This window comes from Semicossyphus pulcher, unplaced genomic scaffold (assembly GCF_022749685.1).
Source record: "Semicossyphus pulcher isolate SPU_LCO1_2020_fin unplaced genomic scaffold, fSemPul1.0.p SCAF_8, whole genome shotgun sequence".
Classification (NCBI taxonomy): domain Eukaryota; kingdom Metazoa; phylum Chordata; class Actinopteri; order Labriformes; family Labridae; genus Semicossyphus; species Semicossyphus pulcher.
Window position 1 is genome coordinate 5126770 of NW_027211759.1, and position 19902 is coordinate 5146671.

Genomic DNA, 19902 nt, shown 5'->3' on the forward strand with positions numbered 1-19902 from the left:
AAGTTTATATAAAAAGTAGCACACAGAAAACTATTTACATATCTACATGCACACACATGTACACATCTATTTATAAAATCAACTTTTTATAGGTCCTTGGTAACGTCATTATAACAGCCCCCCACTAGCCCCCCTCCTCTGTATGCAAATTCACAGCATGTTGGCAACATGGCAGCCATTAGAACAGTCAGAGCGAGATCAAAGCACAAGGGCACGTCCCAGGACGGGCACTTTACTGGCGTCTTTGCATGACACTGCCTGCACTTCAGCCGACAAAACGCATTCGTAACTCAAACTAAGGCTTATTCATGTAATAATATACAGTTATACATGTTATATTACACACACACACAAACACCTGCAGGTCAGCAGACGCACAGGGAAAACACACCAGAAAGCGATCGACAAAATGCGCATTCATAACTCTAAATAAGGGTTATTTATTTATAAATATAAAGTAATATAAATATATATGTGTAAGTTATACAATATAATCATTACTTTGAGGGGTCTACAGTCCAAAACAACAGCTCTAAGACGGGTCTCTCTGTTTACGCACCTAATGCGCACAGACGCAGCCATTGTTGGCGTTAATTGCACCCGCTGTGGTGATTGGATCTTTTAATGGTTTATATCAATAGAATCTTGAGAATCTTAGCTTTCTAACGTAGTGACACACGAGTGACAACATAAAGTAAGCATAGTAGCAGATATGCAAATGTTGCAGTGATCGCCATGACGGCCCGCCGGCGTGCTGTAGAGTGGTAAGAGGCTACGGATCTAAGCATGACAGAGAACAAAGGCCAGGGTTCGCGCCGTTAGCATCTAGCTCGGCCTAATGTTTTAGCTTTTAGCTCAGTGTTCTTATATAGAAACAGATCGACCATAACAATCAGTCTAACCTAAATCACGACACAGTAATGTCTAGCTTCAATAAGCTCACTTTTGTTAAAGATGTACGGATGTTAGCACAGTTAGCGCAGTTAGCTTTTCGCTCCGGTTAGCGTTTCTCTATAGAAAACGCAAAGTCACCGCTGTTGGCTTACAGCGCAGCCTAATGCTTTATATACCAGAGCCGAGTAGCGCCGTTAGCTCGTCTTAATATTGTTGTATTGACACAGACTGACGTTACTGTTAGCTAGACAGACACATTCTGTACTTAAGTATAGCCTATAGCTTTGCTAACCCCTGTTGGCCCGCAGCTACTGGGCTCCGACTAGCCAAGCTAACTGCTAACGCTACGTTAGCGTTAGCTCGGCTCCGACTAGCCAAGCTAACTGCTAACGCTAGGTTAGCGTTAGCTCGGCTACTCGCTAATCCGGACCCAATTACCTCCGGATTAATGTTGCTGAAACAGACCGACCATAAACAAGTACATTCAATTTTCCGAAATCATGAGTAATCGTGATCATGGGAGAGATAGTAATGTCTAGCTTCAATAAAATCAACTTTTATTAACGATTTCAGTATGCTAATGTCGAACATGACCGGTACTTACCTACGAGTAGTTCAAAGGGGATCGATCAGCGCGGAGCAGAAGGTTATATCATGGCAAAAAAAACCACACACACACAACTGTCCAATCAGAGTCCTCCTGTGTTGTCTGTCATCTGTATCCGAGGTGATTTGTCCAATGAGATGGCTGATATCTGTGCACTTGACACAGACGCCGGACGATCATACTCTGCTGCAGTTCATCATTTATATTTATTTTTATGAATGTACAATACATTAAAAAATACATATACATATATATATATATATATATGTATATACATATACAAATACATTAAAAAAACATCAATGTTAATTAGAACACTTAATTAATAGTAATATTAATTGATTAATATTGAATTATTATATTATATATTATTAAATACATAACATAAAACATTATATGTTTTATTTATTTTTTCTTATATTAATATATTATTTATATTATATCAGCTGATGGAGTATGAAGAGATATTACAGTGAGAGTGAGTCAAATACTCTGAATCAGACTGAGAAATTCAATTCATCTCGATATATTGATGATTGGAAACATTTAAATATTTCAATGGAGTTCCTGGCTTGAATGAATGAAAAGATAATCATTAAATATAGTTTAAATGTTTAGAAATATTCTCTCTATCTGTGTGTCTCTGTGTGTGTCTGTCGTCTGTCTGTCTGTCTGTCTTGTGCGTGTGTCTGTGTGTGTCTGTGTGTGTCTGTCGTCTGTCTGTCTGTCTGTGTGATTTACATTGGAGTGAATGGAGCAGTTGAGCGCTACTCTTTTCGGAAGGTTATATCATGGCAGAAAAAACCACACACACACAACTGTCCAATCAGAGTCCTCCTGTGTTGTCTGTCATCTGTATCCGAGGTGATTTGTCCAATGAGATGGCTGATATCTGTGCACTTGACACAGACGCCGGACGATCATACTCTGCTGCAGTCTGTCTGTCTGTGTGATTTACATTGGAGTGAATGGAGCAGTTGAGCGCTACTCTTGTCGGTTACAGGCAGATCAATCAAAAACCATAAGTCCTACTGATAAAGTAGACAGATTGGGAGAAAGAAGACAAGTGTGGCTACAACTTTGTGAAAAATCACTGTTCTACTGTGTAATTTGTGGCTGGGGTGAGTCACGGAAAGAGAGAATTTCTGAGGGTTTTTTGGAGTCTGAAGAATTAATTGGCCCAGCTGAGCTCGGTTGCCGCGGAGATGGTTGTCGTTACTCCCTAGCAACGACCAAAGCTGGTGTCTGTGGCAGCTGATTTGAGCGTGATTTCTGGCTCACATTTAGGACGTCAAACTACTGCCATTTCTTCCAAACCAAACATGATATCGGCAAAATTTCTTCACCATCAAGCCAGAAAGGCCTTAAAGAACACAGACATAAGTTTTTGTGGTCCTAGCTTCTAAAATGTGGTAATAGGAGCGAGTTAAAAACAGGTGCACTTTCGAAAATCCTGGAAAATCCTCCTCCCGATTAACATTGGAGTAAATGGAGCAGTTGAGAGCTACTCTTGTCGGTTAGGGGCAGATAAATGAAAAACCGTACATCCTACTGATAAAGTAGACACATTGGGAGAAAGAAGACAAGTGTGGCTACAACTCTGTGAAAAAATCACAGTTCTACTGTGTAATTTGTGGCTGGGGTCGCGAGAGAGAGACAGAATTTCTGAGAGTTTTTTTTGAGTCTCCGCACTCTGTCAATTAGCTCTGCACGAACATTCCGCAATACACACCCATTATAAATCCTGAATTTTTCCAAAATAACTCACCATCTTTAAAGGGTCACCGTTCAAAAACAAAACATCGTAGGAAAAAAGTTCAAATACAACTTAAATAGACAAGACCCGTGCCTACATTTTAAAGTTTGAATGGTGTTTCTAGGTGAACGTAGGCCAGAGCAGGAGATGTTTGAAAAACGTCTCCGATTTTCGAGTTTTTTTTTCCTCGTCCCATTCATTCCAGATGGGAATTTTTTCCCAGTTTTTCGCGTCTTACGACGCGAAAAATTAATATTCTGGAGATAAAAATAATAGCACACCGAGTCCGAACGAGCCGCACGTTTTGATGTATTTTTTATTTGTGTGCGCTCAAAGCTGCGGGGCAAGAAAGAAACCGAAAATTAGGGAGGAAGAATAATAATAAAAAAGAGGCGCGAGCAATAACAATAGTGGGCTGTGCTTCGCACAGCCCACAATGGACCCCTATAGCTACGCTATAGAGGGGGCCATTGTGGGCCGTGCTGCACAGCCCACTAACTAGACAATTCCCCGTTGGGAAATCGCGAGAGTGGGCTGTGCTGCGCTGCATGTCTGTGTGTGTACATTGATGCTATGATGCTACTATACTACAATGCAATGCTACAATGCAATGCTAATATGTATTCATTTCACCACCTACCATTCATTCTCAGCGTCTTCATCTATGGTATTTGTCTAGACAGACACATTCTGTACTTATGGATAGCCTATAGCTTTGCTAACCCCTGTTGGGAAATTTCCTATGGAGATCTGTTCAGGCCGAGACTATAATCATGCATGTGAAATTTGAAGCTGATATAACATTGTATGTAACAGGTAGTACTGGCTCTCGCCAGTAGGTGGCGCTAAGAGTATGAGCGAAAAATGATTCTGTAGAACTGTTCAGTCCGACACTGTAATCATACATGGGAAATTTCAAGCTGATTGAACATTGTATATGAGAGTTACTACTGGCTCTTACCAGTAGGTGGCGCTGTGACTATGAGTGAAAAATGAATATGCAGATGTGTTCAGGGCAGTACCCTCATGAAACCTGTGACATTTGGAGCAAATCAGACAATGTATATGAGAGTTGATACAGGCTCTGCCCAGTAGGTGGCGCCATCAGTATGAGTGAAAAATGTCTATGTAGATGTGTTCAGGGCAGTACCCTCATCAAACCTGTGAAATTGGGTGGAGATTGGACAATGTATATGACAGTTTATACAGGCTCTGCCCAGTAGGTGGCGCTATGACTATGAGTGAGAAATGTATATGTAGATGTGTTCAGGGCGGTACCCTCATCAAACTTGTGAAATTTGGAGCAAATCAGACAATGTATATGAGAGTTGATACAGGCTGTCACCAGTGGGTGGCGCTATAGTATTGGTAAGGAAAGGAGTGTGTAGATCTGTTCAGGGCGGGACTCTGATCAAGCATGTGAAATTTGGTGCAGACAGGATGAAGTACAGGCGAGTTATCGCAGCCTAAATGTCATGGCGAGGCATCATGGCGAAGGTTATATGCGCCGCGCCGCCAGGGTCACGCCCTCTGTTGTAACCTGAACAAGTTTTGTCACAGACCTTAATCAAGGTCTTACGAGTTTCCTGACATGAATTTGAGGTTAACATGTTTTACCACCTTGGAGGAGGGGCTTATATGTCACTTCCTGTTTGCAGTAGCGGGCGCTAGGCCTGATGGGAAATATTTTCATGTAATTGTGTTCAGGCTGGGACTCTTGTCATACACGTGAAATATGAAAAACCACACACACACAACTGTCCAATCAGAGTCCTCCTGTGTTGTCTGTCATCTGTATCCGAGGTGATTTGTCAAATGAGATCGATCAGCACGGAGCAGAAGGTTATATCATGGCAGAAAAAACCACACACACACAACTGTCCAATCAGAGTCCTCCTGTGTTGTCTGTCATCTGTATCCGAGGGGATTTGTCCAATGAGATGGCTGATATCTGTGCACTTGACACAGACGCCGGACGATCATACTCTGCTGCAGTCTGTCTGTCTGTGTGATTTACATTGGAGTGAATGGAGCAGTTGAGCGCTACTCTTGTCGGTTACAGGCAGATCAATCAAAAACCATAAGTCCTACTGATAAAGTAGACAGATTGGGAGAAAGAAGACAAGTGTGGCTACAACTTTGTGAAAAATCACTGTTCTACTGTGTAATTTGTGGCTGGGGTGAGTCACGGAAAGAGAGAATTTCTGAGAGTTTTTTGGAGTCTGAGTAATTAATTGGCCCAGCTGAGCTCGGTTGCCGCGGAGATGGTTGTCGTTACTCCCTAGCAACGACCAAAGCTGGTGTCTGTGGCAGCTGATCTGAGCGTGATTTCTGGCTCAGATTCAGGACGTCAAACTACTGCTATTTCTTCAAAACCAAACATGATATCGGCAAAATTTCTTCACCATCAAGCCAGAAAGGCCTTAAAGAACACAGACATAAGTTTTTGTGGTCCTAGCTTCTAAAATGTGGTAATAGGAGCGAGTTAAAAACAGGTGCACTTTCGAAAATCCTGGAAAATCCTCCTCCCGATTAACATTGGAGTAAATGGAGCAGTTGAGAGCTACTCTTGTCGGTTAGGGGCAGATAAATGAAAAACTGTACATCCTACTGATAAAGTAGACACATTGGGAGAAAGAAGACAAGTGTGGCTACAACTCTGTGAAAATATCACAGTTCTACTGTGTAATTTGTGGCTGGGGTCGCGAGAGAGAGACAGAATTTCTGAGAGTTTTTTTTGAGTCTCCGCACTCTGTCAGTTAGCTCTGCACGAACATTCCGCAATACACACCCATTATAAATCCTGAATTTTTCCAAAATAACTCACCATCTTTAAAGGGTCACCGTTCAAAAACGAAACATCGTAGGAAAAAAGTTCAAATACAACTTAAATAGACAAGACCCGTGGCTACATTTTAAAGTTTGAATGGTGTTTCTAGGTGAACGTAGGCCAGAGCAGGAGATGTTTGAAAAACGTCTCCGATTTTCGAGTTTTTTTTTCCTCGTCCCATTCATTCCAGATGGGAATTTTTTCCCAGTTTTTCGCGTCTTACGACGCGAAAAATTAATATTCTGGAGATAAAAATAATAGCACACCGAGTCCGAACGAGCCGCACGTTTTGATGTATTTTTTATTTGTGTGCGCTCAAAGCTGCGGGGCAAGAAAGAAACCGAAAATCTGGTAGGAAGAATAATAATAAAAAGAGGCGCGGTGAAGAACAATAGTGGGCTGTGCTTCGCACAGCCCACAATGGACCCCTATAGCTACGCTATAGAGGGGGCCATTGTGGGCTGTGCTGCACAGCCCACTAACTAGACAATTCCCCGTTGGGAAATCGCGAGAGTGGGCTGTGCTGCGCTGCATGTCTGTGTGCGCGTGATTTGCAGCGTCTTCATCTATGGTATTTGTCTAGACAGACACATTCTGTACTTATGGATAGCCTATAGCTTTGCTAACCCCTGTTGGCCCGGAGCTACTGGGCTCCGACTAGCCAAGCTAACTGCTAACGCTCCGTTAGCGTTAGCATGTCTGTGTGCGTGTGTATGTGAACCCCACGTGTAAAAAAGTACTGGCTCTTGCCAGTAGGTGGCGCTAAGAGTATGAGCGAAAAATGATTATGTAGAACTGTTCAGTCCGACACTGTAATCATACATGGGAAATTTCAAGCTGATTGAACATTGTATATGAGAGTTACTACTGGCTCTTGCCAGTAGGTGGCGCTGTGACTATGAGTGAAAAATGAATATGCAGATGTGTTCAGGGCAGTACCCTCATGAAACCTGTGACATTTGGAGCAAATCAGACAATGTATATGAGAGTTACTACTGGCTCTTACCAGTAGGTGGCGCTGTGACTATGAGTGAAAAATGAATATGCAGATGTGTTCAGGGCAGTACCCTCATGAAACCTGTGAAATTTGGAGCAAATCAGACAATGTATATGAGAGTTGATACAGGCTCTGCCCAGTAGGTGGCGCTATGACTATGAGTGAGAAATGTATATGTAGATGTGTTCAGGGCGGTACCCTCATCAAACTTGTGAAATTTGGAGCAAATCAGACAATGTATATGAGAGTTGATACAGGCTGTCACCAGTGGGTGGCGCTATAGTATTGGTAAGGAAAGGAGTGTGTAGATCTGTTCAGGGCGGGACTCTGATCAAGCATGTGAAATTTGGTGCAGACAGGATGAAGTACAGGCGAGTTATCGCAGCCTAAATGTCATGGCGAGGCATCATGGCGAAGGTTATATGCGCCGCGCCGCCAGGGTCACGCCCTCTGTTGTAACCTGAACAAGTTTTGTCACAGACCTTAATCAAGGTCTTACGAGTTTCCTGACATGAATTTGAGGTTAACATGTTTTACCACCTTGGAGGAGGGGCTTATATGTCACTTCCTGTTTCCAGTAGCGGGCGCTAGGCCTGATGGGAAATATTTTCATGTAATTGTGTTCAGGCTGGGACTCTTGTCATACACGTGAAATATGAAAAACCACACACACACAACTGTCCAATCAGAGTCCTCCTGTGTTGTCTGTCATCTGTATCCGAGGTGATTTGTCAAATGAGATCGATCAGCACGGAGCAGAAGGTTATATCATGGCAGAAAAAACCACACACACACAACTGTCCAATCAGAGTCCTCCTGTGTTGTCTGTCATCTGTATCTGAGGTGATTTGTCCAATGAGATGGCTGATATCTGTGCACTTGACACAGACGCCGGACGATCATACTCTGCTGCAGTCTGTCTGTCTGTGTGATTTACATTGGAGTGAATGGAGCAGTTGAGCGCTACTCTTGTCGGTTAGGGGCAGATAAATCAAAAACCATAAGTCCTACTGATAAAGTAGACAGATTGGGAGAAAGAAGACAAGTGTGGCTACAACTTTGTGAAAAATCACTGTTCTACTGTGTAATTTGTGGCTGGGGTGAGTCACGGAAAGAGAGAATTTCTGAGAGTTTTTTGGAGTCTGAAGAATTAATTGGCCCAGCTGAGCTCGGTTGCCGCGGAGATGGTTGTCGTTACTCCCTAGCAACGACCAAAGCTGGTGTCTGTGGCAGCTGATCTGAGCGTGATTTCTGGCTCACATTTAGGACGTCAAACTACTGCCATTTCTTCCAAACCAAACATGATATCGTCAAAATTTCTTCACCATCAAGCCAGAAAGGCCTTAAAGAACACAGACATAAGTTTTTGTGGTCCTAGCTTCTAAAATGTGGTAATAGGAGCGAGTTAAAAACAGGTGCACTTTCGAAAATCCTGGAAAATCCTCCTCCCGATTAACATTGGAGTAAATGGAGCAGTTGAGAGCTACTCTTGTCGGTTAGGGGCAGATAAATGAAAAACCGTACATCCTACTGATAAAGTAGACACATTGGGAGAAAGAAGACAAGTGTGGCTACAACTCTGTGAAAAAATCACAGTTCTACTGTGTAATTTGTGGCTGGGGTCGCGAGAGAGAGACAGAATTTCTGAGAGTTTTTTTTGAGTCTCCGCACTCTGTCAGTTAGCTCTGCACGAACATTCCGCAATACACACCCATTATAAATCCTGAATTTTTCCAAAATAACTCACCATCTTTAAAGGCTCACCGTTCAAAAACGAAACATGGTAGGAAAAAAGTTCAAATACAACTTAAATAGACAAGACCCGTGCCTACATTTTAAAGTTTGAATGGTGTTTCTAGGTGAACGTAGGCCAGAGCAGGAGATGTTTGAAAAACGTGGCAGATTTGTGCGTTTTTTGGACCTCGTCCCATTCATTCCAGATGGGAAATTTGTGGCAGTTTTTCGCGTCTTACGACGCGAAAAATTAATATTCTGGAGATAAAAATAATAGCACACCGAGTCCGAACGAGCCGCACGTTTTGATGTATTTTTTATTTGTGTGCGCTCAAAGCTGCGGGGCAAGTTAGGTGCCGAAAATCAGGGAGGAAGAATAATAAAAAGAGGCGCGAGCAATAACAATAGTGGGCTGTGCTTCGCACAGCCCACAATGGACCCCTATAGCTTTGCTATAGAGGGGGCCATTGTGGGCTGTGCTGCACAGCCCACTAACTAGACAATTCCCCGTTGGGAAATCGCGAGAGTGGGCTGTGCTGCGCTGCATGTCTGTGTGTGTACATTGATGCTATGATGCTACTATACTACAATGCAATGCTACAATGCAATGCTAATATGTATTCATTTCACCACCTACCATTCATTCTCAGCGTCTTCATCTATGGTATTTGTCTAGACAGACACATTCTGTACTTATGGATAGCCTATAGCTTTGCTAACCCCTGTTGGGAAATTTCCTATGGAGATCTGTTCAGGCCGAGACTATAATCATGCATGTGAAATTTGAAGCTGATATAACATTGTATGTAACAGGTAGTACTGGCTCTCGCCAGTAGGTGGCGCTAAGAGTATGAGCGAAAAATGATTCTGTAGAACTGTTCAGTCCGACACTGTAATCATACATGGGAAATTTCAAGCTGATTGAACATTGTATATGAGAGTTACTACTGGCTCTTACCAGTAGGTGGCGCTGTGACTATGAGTGAAAAATGAATATGCAGATGTGTTCAGGGCAGTACCCTCATGAAACCTGTGACATTTGGAGCAAATCAGACAATGTATATGAGAGTTGATACAGGCTCTGCCCAGTAGGTGGCGCCATCAGTATGAGTGAAAAATGTCTATGTAGATGTGTTCAGGGCAGTACCCTCATCAAACCTGTGAAATTGGGTGGAGATTGGACAATGTATATGACAGTTTATACAGGCTCTGCCCAGTAGGTGGCGCTATGACTATGAGTGAGAAATGTATATGTAGATGTGTTCAGGGCGGTACCCTCATCAAACTTGTGAAATTTGGAGCAAATCAGACAATGTATATGAGAGTTGATACAGGCTGTCACCAGTGGGTGGCGCTATAGTATTGGTAAGGAAAGGAGTGTGTAGATCTGTTCAGGGCGGGACTCTGATCAAGCATGTGAAATTTGGTGCAGACAGGATGAAGTACAGGCGAGTTATCGCAGCCTAAATGTCATGGCGAGGCATCATGGCGAAGGTTATATGCGCCGCGCCGCCAGGGTCACGCCCTCTGTTGTAACCTGAACAAGTTTTGTCACAGACCTTAATCAAGGTCTTACGAGTTTCCTGACATGAATTTGAGGTTAACATGTTTTACCACCTTGGAGGAGGGGCTTATATGTCACTTCCTGTTTGCAGTAGCGGGCGCTAGGCCTGATGGGAAATATTTTCATGTAATTGTGTTCAGGCTGGGACTCTTGTCATACACGTGAAATATGAAAAACCACACACACACAACTGTCCAATCAGAGTCCTCCTGTGTTGTCTGTCATCTGTATCCGAGGTGATTTGTCAAATGAGATCGATCAGCACGGAGCAGAAGGTTATATCATGGCAGAAAAAACCACACACACACAACTGTCCAATCAGAGTCCTCCTGTGTTGTCTGTCATCTGTATCCGAGGGGATTTGTCCAATGAGATGGCTGATATCTGTGCACTTGACACAGACGCCGGACGATCATACTCTGCTGCAGTCTGTCTGTCTGTGTGATTTACATTGGAGTGAATGGAGCAGTTGAGCGCTACTCTTGTCGGTTACAGGCAGATCAATCAAAAACCATAAGTCCTACTGATAAAGTAGACAGATTGGGAGAAAGAAGACAAGTGTGGCTACAACTTTGTGAAAAATCACTGTTCTACTGTGTAATTTGTGGCTGGGGTGAGTCACGGAAAGAGAGAATTTCTGAGAGTTTTTTGGAGTCTGAGTAATTAATTGGCCCAGCTGAGCTCGGTTGCCGCGGAGATGGTTGTCGTTACTCCCTAGCAACGACCAAAGCTGGTGTCTGTGGCAGCTGATCTGAGCGTGATTTCTGGCTCAGATTCAGGACGTCAAACTACTGCTATTTCTTCAAAACCAAACATGATATCGGCAAAATTTCTTCACCATCAAGCCAGAAAGGCCTTAAAGAACACAGACATAAGTTTTTGTGGTCCTAGCTTCTAAAATGTGGTAATAGGAGCGAGTTAAAAACAGGTGCACTTTCGAAAATCCTGGAAAATCCTCCTCCCGATTAACATTGGAGTAAATGGAGCAGTTGAGAGCTACTCTTGTCGGTTAGGGGCAGATAAATGAAAAACTGTACATCCTACTGATAAAGTAGACACATTGGGAGAAAGAAGACAAGTGTGGCTACAACTCTGTGAAAATATCACAGTTCTACTGTGTAATTTGTGGCTGGGGTCGCGAGAGAGAGACAGAATTTCTGAGAGTTTTTTTTGAGTCTCCGCACTCTGTCAGTTAGCTCTGCACGAACATTCCGCAATACACACCCATTATAAATCCTGAATTTTTCCAAAATAACTCACCATCTTTAAAGGGTCACCGTTCAAAAACGAAACATCGTAGGAAAAAAGTTCAAATACAACTTAAATAGACAAGACCCGTGGCTACATTTTAAAGTTTGAATGGTGTTTCTAGGTGAACGTAGGCCAGAGCAGGAGATGTTTGAAAAACGTCTCCGATTTTCGAGTTTTTTTTTCCTCGTCCCATTCATTCCAGATGGGAATTTTTTCCCAGTTTTTCGCGTCTTACGACGCGAAAAATTAATATTCTGGAGATAAAAATAATAGCACACCGAGTCCGAACGAGCCGCACGTTTTGATGTATTTTTTATTTGTGTGCGCTCAAAGCTGCGGGGCAAGAAAGAAACCGAAAATCTGGTAGGAAGAATAATAATAAAAAGAGGCGCGGTGAAGAACAATAGTGGGCTGTGCTTCGCACAGCCCACAATGGACCCCTATAGCTACGCTATAGAGGGGGCCATTGTGGGCTGTGCTGCACAGCCCACTAACTAGACAATTCCCCGTTGGGAAATCGCGAGAGTGGGCTGTGCTGCGCTGCATGTCTGTGTGCGCGTGATTTGCAGCGTCTTCATCTATGGTATTTGTCTAGACAGACACATTCTGTACTTATGGATAGCCTATAGCTTTGCTAACCCCTGTTGGCCCGGAGCTACTGGGCTCCGACTAGCCAAGCTAACTGCTAACGCTCCGTTAGCGTTAGCATGTCTGTGTGCGTGTGTATGTGAACCCCACGTGTAAAAAAGTACTGGCTCTTGCCAGTAGGTGGCGCTAAGAGTATGAGCGAAAAATGATTATGTAGAACTGTTCAGTCCGACACTGTAATCATACATGGGAAATTTCAAGCTGATTGAACATTGTATATGAGAGTTACTACTGGCTCTTGCCAGTAGGTGGCGCTGTGACTATGAGTGAAAAATGAATATGCAGATGTGTTCAGGGCAGTACCCTCATGAAACCTGTGACATTTGGAGCAAATCAGACAATGTATATGAGAGTTACTACTGGCTCTTACCAGTAGGTGGCGCTGTGACTATGAGTGAAAAATGAATATGCAGATGTGTTCAGGGCAGTACCCTCATGAAACCTGTGAAATTTGGAGCAAATCAGACAATGTATATGAGAGTTGATACAGGCTCTGCCCAGTAGGTGGCGCTATGACTATGAGTGAGAAATGTATATGTAGATGTGTTCAGGGCGGTACCCTCATCAAACTTGTGAAATTTGGAGCAAATCAGACAATGTATATGAGAGTTGATACAGGCTGTCACCAGTGGGTGGCGCTATAGTATTGGTAAGGAAAGGAGTGTGTAGATCTGTTCAGGGCGGGACTCTGATCAAGCATGTGAAATTTGGTGCAGACAGGATGAAGTACAGGCGAGTTATCGCAGCCTAAATGTCATGGCGAGGCATCATGGCGAAGGTTATATGCGCCGCGCCGCCAGGGTCACGCCCTCTGTTGTAACCTGAACAAGTTTTGTCACAGACCTTAATCAAGGTCTTACGAGTTTCCTGACATGAATTTGAGGTTAACATGTTTTACCACCTTGGAGGAGGGGCTTATATGTCACTTCCTGTTTCCAGTAGCGGGCGCTAGGCCTGATGGGAAATATTTTCATGTAATTGTGTTCAGGCTGGGACTCTTGTCATACACGTGAAATATGAAAAACCACACACACACAACTGTCCAATCAGAGTCCTCCTGTGTTGTCTGTCATCTGTATCCGAGGTGATTTGTCAAATGAGATCGATCAGCACGGAGCAGAAGGTTATATCATGGCAGAAAAAACCACACACACACAACTGTCCAATCAGAGTCCTCCTGTGTTGTCTGTCATCTGTATCTGAGGTGATTTGTCCAATGAGATGGCTGATATCTGTGCACTTGACACAGACGCCGGACGATCATACTCTGCTGCAGTCTGTCTGTCTGTGTGATTTACATTGGAGTGAATGGAGCAGTTGAGCGCTACTCTTGTCGGTTAGGGGCAGATAAATCAAAAACCATAAGTCCTACTGATAAAGTAGACAGATTGGGAGAAAGAAGACAAGTGTGGCTACAACTTTGTGAAAAATCACTGTTCTACTGTGTAATTTGTGGCTGGGGTGAGTCACGGAAAGAGAGAATTTCTGAGAGTTTTTTGGAGTCTGAAGAATTAATTGGCCCAGCTGAGCTCGGTTGCCGCGGAGATGGTTGTCGTTACTCCCTAGCAACGACCAAAGCTGGTGTCTGTGGCAGCTGATCTGAGCGTGATTTCTGGCTCACATTTAGGACGTCAAACTACTGCCATTTCTTCCAAACCAAACATGATATCGTCAAAATTTCTTCACCATCAAGCCAGAAAGGCCTTAAAGAACACAGACATAAGTTTTTGTGGTCCTAGCTTCTAAAATGTGGTAATAGGAGCGAGTTAAAAACAGGTGCACTTTCGAAAATCCTGGAAAATCCTCCTCCCGATTAACATTGGAGTAAATGGAGCAGTTGAGAGCTACTCTTGTCGGTTAGGGGCAGATAAATGAAAAACCGTACATCCTACTGATAAAGTAGACACATTGGGAGAAAGAAGACAAGTGTGGCTACAACTCTGTGAAAAAATCACAGTTCTACTGTGTAATTTGTGGCTGGGGTCGCGAGAGAGAGACAGAATTTCTGAGAGTTTTTTTTGAGTCTCCGCACTCTGTCAGTTAGCTCTGCACGAACATTCCGCAATACACACCCATTATAAATCCTGAATTTTTCCAAAATAACTCACCATCTTTAAAGGCTCACCGTTCAAAAACGAAACATGGTAGGAAAAAAGTTCAAATACAACTTAAATAGACAAGACCCGTGCCTACATTTTAAAGTTTGAATGGTGTTTCTAGGTGAACGTAGGCCAGAGCAGGAGATGTTTGAAAAACGTGGCAGATTTGTGCGTTTTTTGGACCTCGTCCCATTCATTCCAGATGGGAAATTTGTGGCAGTTTTTCGCGTCTTACGACGCGAAAAATTAATATTCTGGAGATAAAAATAATAGCACACCGAGTCCGAACGAGCCGCACGTTTTGATGTATTTTTTATTTGTGTGCGCTCAAAGCTGCGGGGCAAGTTAGGTGCCGAAAATCAGGGAGGAAGAATAATAAAAAGAGGCGCGAGCAATAACAATAGTGGGCTGTGCTTCGCACAGCCCACAATGGACCCCTATAGCTTTGCTATAGAGGGGGCCATTGTGGGCTGTGCTGCACAGCCCACTAATAAAAAAGAGGCGCGAGCAATAACAATAGTGGGCTGTGCTTCGCACAGCCCACAATGGACCCCTATAGCTACGCTATAGAGGGGGCCATTGTGGGCCGTGCTGCACAGCCCACTAAAAAGAGGCGCGAGCAATAACAATAGTGGGCTGTGCTTCGCACAGCCCACAATGGACCCCTATAGCTACGCTATAGAGGGGGCCATTGTGGGCCGTGCTGCACAGCCCACTAATTAGAGAACACTAGCTCTAATCAGCTTATAATACAGAATTAGAACTACAAATGCGACCAGATTTTTTTAATCAAAGCAAATATTTGAATAAAAATATAATCAATAATAATAAATTCGGTGTGTTTTTAAACGTTGTTTTTGTTTACCGTGGTATCGAAGAATCGTGGAATTTCACTGGTAATGGTATCGACTACTAAATTTCTGGTATCGTGACATCCCTAATGGCAACAACAGGAAGTACTCAATCTGGATCATCTCCACCTGGAGATGGTGGTGAGGACTTGAAAAGTATCCCGTAAGTGTCAATTTTCTGTGTTTTGCTGAAACCTGGTTGAATCAAAACATCTCGGACTCCAGCGTGGATCTACCTGGCTTCACTCTCATACGGTCAGACAGAGATGCTAAAGCTAGTGGCAAGAAAGAAGGAGAGGGAACCAGAGATGGTGTAATCCTGCTCATGTTGCTGTCAAGGAGAAGATGTGTTGTCCAGATATTGTATTATTGGCAGTTGGTATGCAACCATATGTGTACAAAGAGAATTCAGTCACATCATAACAATACTGGTGTACATCCCATCCAAGGCAACTGCTGAAGTTCCATGTGAAGTTCTCCATGAAATAGTTGCCAGGATAGAGACCAAACATCCTGAGGCACTTTAAATAATATCAGGAGACTTCAATCATGTGAAGAAGGTTGAGGCCATTCTAAACAACACGGATCATCCACTTCTTAACACCTTGATGGAACAACGGTGGTGGACGGCTCCTCTCTCTTCGCTGCAGGACGGAGAGATGCCAGACAAGTGAATTTCCCTTTGGGGATCAATAAAGTTATTGTTATTGTTATCTTCTTTTAGTATGTCAGGAGAGTAATGCCTGTCCTCTTGTGTGTCACTAGGAAGAGGAGTTTCATGTTAAAGCGTTCGCAGTCAGTATCTTTGCAGATACCTGGCCATGGTGACTGGCCTATGTCTGTGGTGCCCCCAATGCCCTCCCAAACCACACCAGAACCTTTTCTACCAGAGGGCTTTCCAGACTTCCAGAGAGTAACCATCAGTGGAGATTACTGTGCTGGGGTAAACAGGATTTATACTCATGCTTGTTGATGCGCAACTACACAACATTAACGCACATCTTCCTACCCACAAGAACGAGACTTCAAACCAATAGTAGTTGCAATGGTTAATCTTACACCAGAATACTAAAGGGAATCTTGTATTTTTCGACATACCGGTAATGGAGTAAAAGGGTGTTGAGGGAAAGGCCATGTTTTAACCAATATTTAAAGTGCTCATCCTCTGTAATTTTAGGACAGTATCTGAACAAAAAGATCATACGGTTTTAACCCTTGATAAAAGAAAAAAATTAATGTCTAAGGGCATTTAATTACAGACTTTGTTTTGAAATAAATTCTTGGTTGAGAAAAATGCAACATGAAAATGTTTCCATTATCCTTCCAGATCACAGTTGAGGATTATGAGCAGGCAGCCCAAAGTCTCCTCGGGGCGCTCTTCATCAGAGAAAAATACTCCAGGCTTGCCTATCATCGCTTCCCGAGGACCATTGCCAAGTTTCTCCGCAACGCCAAAAATGAGACATGGAAGGAGGAGGATGAGATAATGCCAGGTAGGGGCGCTCTTTCAAGAAAGTCTGAGGGTAAATACCAGTTATTCTTTACTCTTAAATGTGCAAAGGAGTTGCACAGTGAAAGTAAAAGTGCCATTAAATGTTATCAAGGTAAAAGATGAAATATAATGCACAAATAAAATGAGTCATGATGTTTTGATATGGTTGTTTATCTCCACTCTATAGTGTAAATGGCTATGTCTATTCCGAATCTGCCATGCTGTTTATCTACTCCTATCGTCTGTAGACATCTTGCCTTCCCCCCGAGAAGGCGAGGACCCTTATTCTATGGAGGGTATTCCTGAGAACCTGAACTACGAGCTGCAGATGAAAGATGGCATGGTTCATGTTTACGACAATGCTGAGGCCCTGAAACAACAGCAGCCTCACAGCCTTCCTTACCCCGACCTTGAGACCTTTGCCATAGACCTGAGCCACGTCCTCGCAATGATAGCTGACGGCCCAACGTGAGTACACAAACAATTTGACTACTATCGTCAACCACAGGTCAACTGGACATTTTACACGGTTTAAAACATTTTTCTTCACAAGATAGTGTGACTATTTTTTCCTCCCCTATACATTGGGCCCTAGAGCAGAGGATTAGCTAACATGGTGTCCTGAAAAGTAGCTTCTTAAAATTAAAAAACCTTTCTTTATAAAAAGATCTATTATGCTGTGTTGCCTCGCAGGAAGACCTACTGTCACACACGGCTGAACTTCTTGGCCTCTAAATTCTACCTTCATGAGATGCTAAATGAAATGGCAGAGCTAAAAGAGCTGAAATGCGTTCCACACAGAGACTTCTACAATGTCAGAAAGGTTGGTTGTTTTTATCCCATTTACTTTGGTATGTAAACAATTATAAACTTAGTAGGAAATGTTATGTAAGAAAATTAATCTAGCCAACACTTCTTCAGCCAAAGTGCTTCTGCTGTTGTAAGACTTATTTTTAGTTTTAGTGCCCTGAGTCTAAATAATTTCAAGTTTATGGATGTTCTGCAACATTTTTCCAGTGAAGTCATGCACATTGTCACGGTTTGCTTCATGTCAAACACAGGTGGACACGCACATACACGCTGCTGCTTGCATGAACCAGAAGCATCTGCTGAAATTTATAAAGACCACGTACCACGCAGAGGCAGATCGCGAGGTCTTGGAGAAGGGCGGTCAGAAGATCACACTCAAAGAAGTCTTCAAGAACCTGAACATGGACCCTTACGACCTCACTGTCGACTCTCTGGATGTGCACGCTGTAAGAACAAATATAAGACTTGTATGATTTCTGCCAAGGTGTTAAGGACGACATGAGGTTTACATTGTGTAATTTATCGAAAATAAATTAAATGTCCCAGATGCAAATAGATCAGATCATAACTCCTGCAAAGAATTAATTTGTCATTTTCAAATAGCTACAGCTCTTTTTACTAACCTGTGCTCATTGACACAAGGATGCAATTATGGGTGTTCATGCATTTCATATGGTGTTACGCAATCACCTTCTATGTTTCATGCAAGGTCCTCTTAATGTGTAATCTGAAAATAATCGATATAGTCACATTGTTGGAATCAGGATGTGCTCATCAGTACATAAGATTCACTCCCTCTCACGAATTTCTTTCCTAGGGAAGACAAACATTTCATCGGTTTGACAAGTTCAACTCCAAATACAACCCTGTTGGAGCCAGCGAACTGCGAGAGATTTACTTGAAAACCGACAACTTCATTGAAGGAGAATACTTTGCACGTCTCATCAAGGTGTAGTATAAGCCGGAGCATGAATATCACTTTAGGGCCTTGCATACTGGTGTTTTTATTTATCCAGTCTGATTAGAGTCATGCTCAGGTTGAAGTAGGAATTCTAAAAACTCAAATGAATCCATGTAGCAATAAGAAATATAATTCAGGTCCAACAGCCTTTTTATCTACCGGAGTATTGACATGTCACAGCAGAAGAACATGTGTAAATGAATTGAGGACTAAATGTCACACGATCTTTGCTCACTTTCAAAATGTCTGCAGTGGAAAAGGCTTATATATGTCAAAATACAACTGCATATTTTTTTTATCTTCAGTGTAATTTTTGTATTGAGTATTTATGACTTCAAACAGATATAGCTGGTTTTGGAGATGTTTTAGATACCTTGCTCCCACTTGTGGTGGACAATTGCCCACAAGGTTTCTTGCATGTCTAAAAAGTTTCTTGGGAACATAAAGTACACTGCGCTTGTCTGTATTTAGAAAAAAAAGTACACAGATGAGACAGCAATATCTGTTGTCTATGCAGTGAATTATTACCAAATGTCATTTCTGCTTTATTGAGAAACATCACTAACTTCCTGTGGCTTTCACGTCTGTTTCAGGAGGTGGGCAGAGAGCTGGAGGACAGTAAGTACCAGCATACTGAGCCCCGTCTGTCCATTTATGGCCGCTCTGCCAGCGAGTGGGAGAGCTTAGCAACTTGGTTCATCCAGCAAAAGGTCCACTCACCCAACATGAGATGGATGATCCAAGTTCCCAGGATCTAGTAAGTGCTTAGTGAAAGCACAATGTACAGTATGTAAAGTACAATGACACCAACTGTTACAGCCATGACAGCCATTATAAATGGTTTCACTGGTTATTTATTAACCTTTATTATCAAGGGGAATAACAAAGCAGTGACTCCTCTTTTCATATTGTTTTTATAGTATCATATTGTTAATTTAGGACTGACATGATCATAGACAAAAAATTCCTGAGTTTAACTTTTAATGTCATTGATGCCAAAGCTTTGTCTCTAAACTTGTAAGCTCAAAGCTACTTGACATAGCTATTTCAGTCAGTACTGGACTGATATCCGAAATGTGTGTATCCTTAAAACATATGCGAAGATGTTTTTCTTGTTTGTACTAGAAGACGAGCTGATTTGATTCCTTTTGTTCTTACAGTGACATTTTCAGGTCAAAGAAAATAGTGCCGCACTTTGCCAAGATGCTGGAAAACATTTTCCTCCCCCTCTTTGAGGCTACAGTCAACCCGCAAAAACACAAGTCAATACATGTTTTCCTAAAATATGTAAGTACTTTTATAATATATATAAAATAAGTAACAAACAGAAAACGTTTTATGAATTAGCAGCCATATTAAGTGATACTTAGTGACAGTTATTTTGGAACGAACTGAGCAGAAAAATGGT

General features: G+C 42.5%; 1 protein-coding gene across 4 annotated transcripts in view; it reads left to right on the top strand.

Annotated features, from left to right (window-relative positions):
* The window catches only part of ampd3b (adenosine monophosphate deaminase 3b), a 67523-nt gene that overhangs the window by 44390 nt on the left and 3231 nt on the right, over positions 1-19902 (top strand). For 3 of the 4 annotated variants that reach the window (XM_069685749.1, XM_069685748.1, XM_069685750.1), the window contains 8 exons: positions 15997-16174; positions 16559-16724; positions 16972-17191; positions 17417-17546; positions 17785-17979; positions 18351-18482; positions 19088-19251; positions 19655-19781. In XM_069685749.1, coding sequence (XP_069541850.1) covers positions 15997-16174; positions 16559-16724; positions 16972-17191; positions 17417-17546; positions 17785-17979; positions 18351-18482; positions 19088-19251; positions 19655-19781 — 1312 coding nt within the window. Of the gene's footprint in view, positions 1-15104; positions 15902-15996; positions 16175-16558; positions 16725-16971; positions 17192-17416; positions 17547-17784; positions 17980-18350; positions 18483-19087; positions 19252-19654; positions 19782-19902 lie in introns of those variants that run through there. The other variant, XM_069685752.1, reaches the window with a different exon arrangement.